Here is an 11421-nt window from a genome sequence, read left to right on the forward strand (position 1 = left end):
CTAAGCATTTCTCTTGCACCATGCTGTTTTTCTGCCTTGGGCTATTTCAGGCTGTCAAGAACCTTGCAAATTCTCAGCTGTCCTCCAGTGTACATAAAGTCACTCTGAACTTGATGTTATCTAAAACTTAAACAAATTCAGTAAGTCCACCTCCATTTAGGAAGGCGGTTTCAAATTCTCATTAAATTAAAAAAAAGTAAAATTCTTCCATCAGAACATTTAAGCTTTTGCCAGATCTTTATGCAACATGTTTTTGGAGATACTGGGCCAGGTTTTATTGAATTCAAACAGAGACCAGAAATAGACATTTGCCATAATGATGATTTTAGTGATAATACCTGACAGGGACTAGATGGCATTTATTCAGTCAGATGTTTCTGCATCTGGCTGCTTCTCCCCCCTATATATTTTAACCTCTGCATTGTTTGTTGCAAAAGTAGTGTAATGCAAAGCACGTGAAACTCAGAGCTAGTAATGCAGGGATGGTTCCTGCCTCAAGAATTTGTTTCCAATTCAGAATAGAAAGCAATGAGATAAGCCTGACAGGCAACACCTGGACCATGGCTGGCTGCCGCAAGGCTCAGATAGCTCCTTACTATGCATAACCACTCCAGGGACCAAAACCACCACAAGCTGGTACCTTGTTTCATACACACGAAATAAACAGCCAAAGTAATTTGAACCGAAAAGAACTTGCAGGGCACCTATGAAATAGGATCATAGAATGGTTCGGGTTGGAAGGTACCTTAAAGACCATCTACTTCCAACTACCCTCCCATGGCAACTCCAGCAGGTTGCTCAAAGCCCTGTCCAACCTGGCTTTGGACACTTCCAGGGATGGGGCATCATCCACAGCTGCTCTGGGCAGCCTGTTCCAGCGCCTCACCACCCTCACAGTGAAGAACTTCTTCCTAATGCCCAATCTTAATCTACCCTCTTACAGTTTAAAGACATTACCCTTTGTCCCATCGCTACACACCATTGCAAAAAGCACCTCTCCAGCCTTCTTGCAGGCCTCCTTTAGGTACTAGAGAAAGAAAGGTATCAAGATGACAGCACCCTCTCCCAGTCACTCCCGGAGGCAGTCAGGCTCTCCATGGCTGACGAGAGGGCTGGCTACCAACAGCCCAGGCTGTAGGGACAGGGTAAAGAGAGACAAGAGCCACTGGGAAGTGGGCCCGAAAAGCAGCCCCATTGAGCACTGCCAAATTCCTTCTCAACACCTTTTTTTTTTTTGTGGAAAAGACATTACAGAAAGTCATGGCCTTTGCCAGAGAGTTTGTGTCAAGGACCTGCTGCCAGTGCCCCAGGGGCACCACCATGGCTGGCTAGCTGACTGCCAGGCCCTGCCCAGCTGCGGGCCGCATCCTGACCTGGCCTCAGCCTGTCCCTCAGGAGGTGTGCGGTGACCAGGGTTGCCTCACCACCCTCGGCCACAACTGTCCTGGCTCTGGTGGTTGGACAGGCCCTGGCTGCCAAGCCTGGCTCTGACAGACCCCCACGGGGAGTCCCCATGACACCCAGCCCACAGGGAGCCCCGGACCCCACAGGGCACAGGTTTGACAAGCTGCTTTAGACCATCTCTGATGTCAGTTTAAGTGTGAGTCATTACCCAGTAGTACAGAAGCAGATGAAGAAAGGTCTTTTTTGAGAAGGTCATTCCTTATTTACCAAGCACAACCCTGTCAAGTGGAAAAAGCAGGATGTCATTTACTCCAAAATCCATCATTCTTCATTTCTCAATGGGGGAGATTCGTGACATGCTCAAAGCTGCCTCCTTTCCCTACCGTTAAAAGAAGGGGCTGAGACCGGCTGCAGCAGTGTTAGCACCATACAAATAGCTACAGATCACTCAGATGCACTCCAGGTCTTAGTGCTTAAGTTCTTTTAATCTCAAAGCCAAAGACAAGAAGAAATTAATGCAGATCTCACAGGTATAAACCTTCAGACACTGTATTTTATTTCATCTCAAACCAACCAATAACTACATAAGAGGACAAGTTTCTAAGTGTGGAATAACTATGATGGCTAAGAGATAAGGAAAAGTCTTCGGGTTTAGGAGGTCTTCTCATGTAGTGATCCCATTCAGGAACACAGTCCAGCAAGCAAGAAGCCCTTTGAAAGGCCAGATAAGAATGTATATGCACATATGTATTAATATCCATAATGCAATATATACAGCATGGCAAATATAAGAGCATCTTAACATTTTTCAAGATCATCCTGGGAATCTCTCATCCCAAACCAAAGGTCCTTGGTTTTTGCTAGGCCACCGCAGCACGTGAAGGTTTATGAACTCCCCCACTGCCCTCTGGGGAAGGCTGGCCACCTCTTGCCTTGCAGTCCAGTTGAACTGTTTTCCCTCTACTGGAGCAAAGTAAAACTAGATCCCCCTCCCAAAAGCCATAAGCATTAAGTGCATACATGGATGAGTTTTAACACATATAACCTCTTCAAAGTAGTTTTTCTGGGCATGAACTGACAAGATGACCACTGCCCAAGCCATGTATTAGCAGGGTACATCCAGCAGCAGACAGCACCATGACATCAATGGGAACAGCCACATGCCCACAGCTACATGCTGACCCCAGACTGCACACCTACAAGTGCTACCCACTGGGAAGTTAGCCAGTATCTACCTTTCAAAAAAGGAGAGATGACTATACACACTGGATAGTCAGACTTTCCACAACAGTGAATTTCATAAGTAGCTTAAAAAAAGAAAGATACTCTCATTTTTTGCTCCAGTTTCATCTTTCATACACACCCACCTCTCTGCCATACGTAATCAGAAATGATTTAGTTATAGCAGCAGCTGCTTTAAATCTTTCTGCTGCTTTTTCTTCACTAGAAATAACACTTCCATTTGTGCCTACTGATGGACTTGCTTTTATCTCAGTTAGGTAATCTTCCTGTCCAATGCACAGCTAATTCCCCCCATCCATACAGACATACACGATATTCTTTGCTTCTGTCTCTCCTCTGTATCCCTCTGACATATTTTTGCATCCTTACAGTGTGCCTCATCAACTACACTTCAGTTTGCCCAGTTTTCAACTAAGCAGCTACAGCTTTGTGTTGCTTGCTGAATAGAAGCTGCTTGGTTTTGTTCTTTGTCCTTCTTAATGGCAATTATAGTTTGTCAATACAGGCCATATAAATCCCTCATGCTGTCCAAGAAAGCAGAATCGAAAGCATGTTTTCTATTATGTGCCATTAATACCAGTTGTCATTACAGAAAATCACGAGATAATCTAGCAGTAATTTATAAAAAGTCAAAATAAGCTAAGGAGCCTTCCTAGCCTACTTCCCTGCACTTCCTCAATCAAGGAGCTCTGGTTTCATTTTTAGAAGACCTATTCAGTTACATGTCCATTCATTTTCAGACGGAACCAGGGACCAATTAACACCCTGTTCTTTAAGGAATATGAAGTGGGAGCTTGGATAAGCTCCTAGGAAGGATGCCTTGCCATAAGGAAATGTAATGTCAAATGCTAGTATTCTCATGCATTTGTCTTAGCCATGCATTCCTTTTGAATCCATCTGTCCTGTTTTCTAATAACATGGCCAAATTCTGGCAGTATTCAGAAGAATAAGGTATTTTAGGGATTATATTCCACTGATCTCTAGATAAAATGTCTAGCTGTATCCATGACTACCTTCCCTTTGGGAAGCACCTTGCACTTCCAAACTGCTAAATCCATCTACTCCAAAATTTGGGAAGCTTGAGCATGGGAGGAAAACAAAACACCTGCATGAACAAGCACACCTAAGAGAAATTTCCAATTTAAGTCTATGGCATCCAGGACAGTTTCCTGTGACCTAGAAGTCTATAGAGAATCAGCAAGTCAACTCCACTATTAGCATCCTCATTAGACTCAGCTGAGAGATTAATTTCCTCTCCAGGTTGACTTAAAGGTGTGCAGACATAGAAACTGCTGTACTCTTTCTGTGATGTTGACAAAAAGGACATGAGTAGCTGTAGGAGCTAATCTACTTCTTTTAAATAACCCATCAAAGCAAGAGGAAAAGACTAATTTTATGGAGCAACAGACCTAGGAGCAAGTATGCTTTTTCTCTGAAAAGGTTAGATAGCGTCTATGGAGAAGACCTTGATCTGCAGTGCTTACAGACTTCCGTGTCCCCAGTACTGACCAAAACTGGTTCTCTGTATAAAAGCAAAGAACAGCTTTTTCCATGAGGCTTATTAACACTAGGTTATTCCCCAAACACATGTTTAATAGCAGAGGTATGGGCAACCGAAGAAAGAAGATAGCCAAGTTGCACTACATGTTAGAAACAATAAGGTTGTCATGTGATGCACTTGAGCCACTGCAGTGATGACGGAAGCAGGACAGTGTGCTCTAAACCCAGTAAGACCACCTGAAAAGCACATTTAGATTTCGTAATATGTATGAGATATTAAGCCTTTGCATAATTCACTTATTTAGCAAAGCTTCGAACCTTAAAGTCATCCTATAAAGGCTCTGCAAAGTAGTAGTGTACACATTTGTGATGTATTTATCTATCTTAGAAGTGTAGCGATACTGTCATTGTAAGTAATGTCTGCTTGGAATGCAAGAACAGATTATATAGATACGCATTCCCTCCCCCACCCTCCAGTATTTTCCATGGTTATGCAAGTCAAAAGCAGCTAAGTTCTTTGATGACGTAACTAAGAAAGAACAACTCACATCAGTGGCACTGATCAGAGTCAGTGAACTCGGCCAACATATTTCTGAAGCAGAATCTGCCATAAGCAATTCAGTAGCTTTCATAGCTTTTCTTCCACCTCTGGAATCTTTAAGTACTTATCTCAATGTAATATGATTAATGCCTTCAGATTCTGTTCAGGACCTGAACCAAGATCACCACTGCTGTTAGATGGTGGCATGTTTATGGCCCTCTCTCATGGCCCAGGCCAACCCAAGAGCTCTTCCTCAGGGTCCTTGCTGCTGGGATGCTGCCTTCACACCTGCCTGTCCACACTCTTGGGAACAGTATGTGCATTGGATCTCCCCCTACAACCTGCAAAGACTTTCCAAAACTTTCTGCCCAGTTACAATTACAGCCATTCAAATAACAGCTAAAAGCCTTTCTCCCCTTATCTTTATCACTTTCCTCTCCTTTGACTATTTAACTGCATTGTTTAGCTCTGCTAAAACTATTTAGAACACTGGTCAAATGAACAACTCCATGTTTTATCAATATATATTGTATTGTATGATTCACTACATACGAATTTGAAGGAATTAACTCATTTTCCTTATTTAACATTCACAAACAAAACAATACTACTGAAAAAAATCCAGTCAAGAGTGAAGTCTTATCAGATGACATGCAAACAGACACTTCTGATGAAATATAAGAAAAACCTTTTTTACTGTGAGGGTGGTCACAACCTGGAATGTAAAAAGCTGTGCCTTGCTTCCTTGACTTTAGCTGGAACATGCAGGCTCATTTCATCTCTCATAACATACCCTGCCTTGTGCAGACCATCTCTCATGTGGCAGTCATGACAGAAGAAATGACTGTTTCCCATAACCTCATCTTTCTGGAAAAGAACATTCTCATTAAAAAGAAAACCACCCAAAAAACCCTATTTAAATATTCATTTAAACCTTTTCAAGGTGACAAGGAGAGCCTGATTGCTAGACATGGTCATGCAACTTCTCCCTGAGAGCATGCTGTTCTACCTTCAAAGATGGTAACTTACAGCACATTTAGTGTTTCAGAGAAATACTCTGGAAATCCATAAAAAGCTAGTTACACTCTCTAAATGCAACTTTAAGAGCTGCTATGCTCTTTCAAGCAAAGAACACTCAACATCTTGTCCTTGTGTCTAGGCTGAAGAACAGGGTTTGGAGGGCACAGAAAATAGAGACAACAGTAGCACCGACTGTCTGTAACTTTGAGAACTTCAGCATTACTTTTGTTCAGGCTTCCCTGCTATTGCTGCCACCCTAAAACATTATCCCTAACAATAAGAAGTGATCTTACATCCAAGATCCAATTTTCTGGTCACTAAACTGTATGGGCACAGGAAGCACTGAACTCTAGGAAGGGAACACCAGCTACCCCAGTTCAGGAACATCAAGCTGCAGCGATACCAGGGTATTTGCACCTTCTAAGATCCTCCATGAAGAAAGACCAGAACCAACAGGGCTTCTGTTACAGAACATTTCCTGGCCAAATTGCTGACCTAACGAGGGAAAGAGCCACCCCACTCTTGATGGAAGAAAAGCATACCAATTAAGTCTGAGGCAGGAGCCACCAGAAATGAAGGCTTTACATTGAGTTATGACTCGTAACTATCTTGTCACTGAATTAATAATAGTTGCTCACTCTCTCTCTCCATTTCAGTTATGCTTTCCCTACCCTAGCAGCAGTGTGTTCTCCTATTCTTTCTGCACTTCCAAAGCTAGCTCTGTCCTGCCCTCAGAGGAAGGGAAGCCAGAGGAGCCCCAGCTGTCCCTCCTTTCAGAATTAAAGTACTGTTTGGGCAGAGGTCAGACCCCCTTTCCTAGAAAGCCTATCTATTTGTAAGTTCACTTCCCAACAAATGAGTTGTGCTTCACCTTCACAGTGAGGTTTGGGGAGCATGAGAAGAGAGATGCCAAAACATGCCTGGATCCAACATTTGATCATGGATGCCATCATCCTTTTAAACATGCATGTTGACCTACCCATGGACCTGCTGTAGCCAGGCACGGTTTGTGAAGGGAAGGCATTTCAGCAACTGCCTTCAAAACCTCCCATCCACTACTTATATCCCAGTACCTCAGAACTCGCGTTACTGCTTTGATATTTGCAACAGTCACTCGTTTCCTCAACCTGTTTTAATCAGAACTACACAGCACCATTAGTTAGCAGCTTAAAAATCAGGGCATCACAATGTGGGTGGGATTTTTCTCAGCAACTAAAGAGAATGATTTTGCAGGGTAGCTTAACTGGAAATAACACGAAGTGCCAGCAAGCCGTATGTTCTAACCTCTGTGTTAAAGTTAACACCTATTTTGGATTTTCACAAAGGAAGTTAGCTAAAGCTATTAACCTGGGTTTTTTTCCCCCAGGGAATCTAAGCACCCACTATTTTTATTAAACGGAATAAGAACAACAGTAACTGGAGATCCCTGAAGATGGGGCAGAAAATAAAAAGCAGTGACACAAACAGCAGTGTTGCATAGTGATGCCATCCTGTCACTTCTCTCCTGACACAGAATTCAATCCAGATCTTTCCCAGTTTGTCAGAACCTGCCGTACATGCAAGGCAGGTGTCACCACAAACACACACAGTGACTGACTGCAGATTGAGGACATACTGAACCATCCAACACTGCCAGCAGCTCCCAGCATATCTGGGCCTCCAGTGTGTTTTTTTGAGATGAAGTATCAGTTAGCTTCAGTTAGGGATGGATACAGTACTTGAAGACATCAGTTGAATATTGAGGCTGGGGAGGGAAAGGCAGTATTAAGTAATCTACTAAAAAAAAAATAAAAAAGGAAGACATAGTATTTTCTACTTGTAGTTAAAAAGACCACAAGAGTTTAAGTGGCTCTTCATTCCCTTTTTGGGAGCTTTAGCTCATTAACTGACCTAAACCTTTTCCTCCTCCTCACCTTCCTTTTCATAAAGGGGCAGTCTCCCAGACCAAACCGCCTGACACTAGGTTTGATCCCAGTCTGACTCAAGAATGTATTTCTAGCATTGACGTCTCATGAGACTCAGTCCACAAGGACATTTGTCTTCTGGCATCAGATGATGTCAAGTACTTGCCACTAGGATTCTTCTCTTGAGATTTTGAGCAAAAGGCTGAACTCTGAAGTTTTGATGCTAACCAGAGATAAGTTTCATCTCAGTCTCATGAAAACCTCTTCATGTTAAGCTCAGAACCTAGGAAGAAAGGATTCCTACATCCAAGACACTGGAACAGAGAATACAGTTTTGTTAGTGCTCTGTGTCTGACCCTGCATCTCTTGCTTGTGCTCCATTAGTGACTGAGACATGTGCTGTCACTGCAAGGGACAGCTGTCTTCACCTCAGTGAAGGTACTTAGCAGGTATGGATCAAACTCTTGGGTCAGAACAGCATCCAATGAAGTGACAATGGTGCCTGTACAAGTATACTTGTACAGTATATGCATGGTCTAAAACCAGTTGATTCTACAAACTAGAATTATAAGAGCTTAGTTATATACAGTGCAGTAGTTTCCATAGCTTGGAATTTGAGTCATGAAAATAAAAATATCACAGAGGGTACACGTTTCACACATATCAAATCATGATACCAACTGAACCTCCGCCAAGCCAAATCAGCATGCTATGAACAGCATGCAGCATCTATTATCATGATCAACAGAACGAAAGGGCAGCAGCAGCCTCTTCCCCATCTATTACTAGGGGGAAATATTCACAAGAATACCCATATACCTTCCTCATGAGACACCTGCATCTATGACTGACAACCATTAAAGAGACTCCTTTATTTCAAAAGAAATATGAATTCCCTGAATTAATAGGTCATCAACTTAATTCTTTTCCAAACCAGAATTAAAACACTAATCCCAGCTCTGTCGACATTAAAATGGATATTACTATAAAGTAATGACACGAAGAAATAAGTCAGCAGAGAAATTAAGTGATAATTGATGCCGAAATAGCATCACATCATGAAGCCTATGATCCAGAAACTGATCTTAGATATGCTTATGAATAAGAATCATGAATAAAACTTAAGAGTCCTTTAAAGAGGCACATCAGCTTGATATTTAAACATTTTACAGCGTCTAGCTATTTCTAGAGATAGATGCAAGTTCTATTTGCACATCTGTCAAAGGCATGACAGAACTTTCTCTGGGCTCCAGTGCTAGCTCCACCTTTATTCCCTCAATCCCAAGCTGCTTCCTTAGATAGGTTTCTGCCTGTCCCACTGTACAGATTTCAGCACACTACACCAAGTGTAGCAGCACTCTTCTACATTTACATTTTAACAGCAAAACGAAGTAATTAAACACTAACAAAAACCAGAACAAAACAGTGAAGACAAGCAACCTTATGACAGGCAAGCTGTCAGCTCAGTTGAGGATGACAGCAGTCATCACACCCTGTTCTGCGATGCAAGTGTTTTATTTCACATCCCAGCTCTTCATAACTATTAATTATTTTTTTTTAATTTTTTTTGCAAAGCCTTGCCTGCTGTACAGTCAACTTGGTTGCGGAGGCCTGCAGACAGATACGGTGTAATGGCTCCCTAGGCAAACCAGAGGTGCACCTGGCTACACAAGCCAGTCCACGGATGTCTCAGTGCTGCTGTACGTCACATCACAGCATCTCACCGCTCTTGGCATTCACCCTGGCCAAAAGCCGCGCAAGAAGGGTTAAGGTTCGGGACAGCTGCACTGCAAGCCTTGCAGCCAGAGGGAATCCCAGGGCTCTCCAGCACAGTGCAGGCGGCTTTCCCCACCTGTGAGCAGGGAAGAGGAGCCCCCCACCACACCTGAGCTCAGCCAGAGAGGGGGCCCGAGCAGCACCCCCCGCTCCGGGGCGCGCCTGCCCGCTTCCCGCAGGGATGCCCGTAGCCGCGGGCGCTCGGGGCACGGCTGCGGCGCCGGGGAGGGGACGCCTGTGACTAAGCAGGCGCGGCCTCCCCTCGCCCTCCGCTCACCGCCCCGGCGCGCCCGGCCCTGGGCACCGGCGGCCCGACAGCAGGGCCGCCCCGGGAGGGCGCCGGGCGGGTGGTGCCTCCCGCCCCGAGGCCAGGGGCCGGGCGCCAGCCCAGCCCGAAGCCGGGCCCGCAGCGGCTGCCCACCCTGGCGCCGCTGGGCACGGCCACGCCGCGACCCAGGCCTCGGCGCCGCGCTCCGGGCACCCCCGCTCCCGGGGGCCGGCCGGCCCCGCCGCCCCTGCCCCGGCAGCCCGCCCGCCGCGTACCGCTGCCATCCTTGAAGTGAGGGGGTGGGACGTCTCGCAGCGACCGGGTCCAGCCCCCCTTCTCCGCTTCCTCCTCCTCCTCCTCCTCCATAGGGCCGGGGCCGCCCGGGACGGCGCTGCCGCCGCCGCTGCCCTGCCGCTGCCGCCGCCGCTCCGCCGGGGTGGCCGCCGCCCTGGGGGCGCGGCGCCGGGCCGCCCTGCCCCGCGGGCCCGGCCCCTCGTCCTCCTCGTCGTCCTCCTCGTCCTGGGAAGAGGCGGCGGAGCGGGAGTCGGCCGAGGTGCTGTAGAAGGGGTTCCCGCTGCTGTCCTGGCCCGACTCCCCGAAGACGTCGTCGGAGATCTGCAGGCTCTCGTAGCGGGAGCGGGCCGCCTCCAGCAGCGACAGCGCCTTCCTCCGCGCCGGCCCGCCGCCGCCCTCCGCCATCATCTCGGCCGCCGCCAGCAGCCGCCCGCGCTCCCCTCGGGCCGGCTCGGCCGGGTCCTGCGGCCGCAGACAGCAGCCCAGCAGCAGGAGCGGCTCGGGCACGGCGGCGGGCAGGCAGGCAGCGGGGGGACCCCCGCCAGCGCCGGGGCTGAACCCTGCCTCCCGCTCCCGCCCGCACCACCCGCCCCTGTGTGTGTGCAGGGACATGGGGGGAAGGAGCCAGCTCAACATCTCCAAGTACCACATCCAGCCAATTACGGCGGCGGCCCGCGCCCGGGAGGTGGGGTTATATGGGCAGCGCGGGCCGCCCACCGCCCGCCCCGCCGCCCGCCGCCGCCCGCCGCCGCCCCGCCCATTTAAAACCACAGCGGCCGGCTGCGGCGGGGGCGCGCTGCGCGCCGCTGCTGGAAGGGGGGTCCCGGTCCCCCGCCCGCGGCGCTGGAGCGCGGCAGCGGCTGGAGCGCTGACCTCGGTGCTTGCGAGCCCGCCGGCAGCGCCCGAGCACGGGGGGACAGGCTCCCGCTGCAGCCCCCCCGCCCCGAGCCTCCCCAGGGAGGAGAAGCGCCGGGGCAGGGGCCGGGTGGATCAGCGCCTCGACGGCGCGGCCAGGGCCACCGCAGCCCGTGGTGGCGTGCGGCTGGTGGGGGAGCGTGAGCAGGGGCACGGCAGTGCGAGCCCGGGTGTCGCTGCCCCAAAGCGGGACACCGAGCTCCAGCGCTGGGGCGGCCCCCGAAGCAAAGGCTCGGGTTTCAAGGAGGCTTTGCGTGGGCCTGGGGTGACGTGGTGCCCCTGCCCGTCGCTGGACCCGGTGCTGAGCGCCCTGCAGCATGTGGGGCTCAGTCCCACCGCTGGACCCGGTGCTGAGCTCCCTGCAGCTTGTGGGGCTGAGTTCCTGCCGTGTGTGGGTTTCTCGGGTGAGGGTGGTGTGAAGTAACTGTTCCTGCAAAATCGCCGCTGGTTTAAAAGCAATATGGTGGCACAAGGAAAATGAGGGAAGTGAAAATAGCGGTGCCCTGACTGGGTTAGTTAAACGTGATTCAGAAGTGTCCCGGGAGTAATCTAAGGAT

The 11421-nt window shown here is 48.4% G+C and overlaps 1 protein-coding gene across 1 annotated transcript in view; it reads right to left on the reverse strand.

The window, feature by feature from the left end:
- PGBD5 (piggyBac transposable element derived 5) overlaps nucleotides 1–10690 on the reverse strand; it is a 73884-nt gene extending 63194 nt beyond the window's left edge. The window contains exon 1 of the mRNA XM_037391070.1: nucleotides 9931–10690. Coding sequence (XP_037246967.1) covers nucleotides 9931–10600 — 670 coding nt within the window. The 5' untranslated portion in view covers nucleotides 10601–10690. The remainder of the gene's footprint in view (nucleotides 1–9930) is intronic.
- Nucleotides 10691–11421: the final 731 nt, after the last annotated feature.

The sequence above is a fragment of the Falco rusticolus genome, chromosome 6, assembly GCF_015220075.1.
Source record: "Falco rusticolus isolate bFalRus1 chromosome 6, bFalRus1.pri, whole genome shotgun sequence".
In the NCBI taxonomy this organism is placed as follows: domain Eukaryota; kingdom Metazoa; phylum Chordata; class Aves; order Falconiformes; family Falconidae; genus Falco; species Falco rusticolus.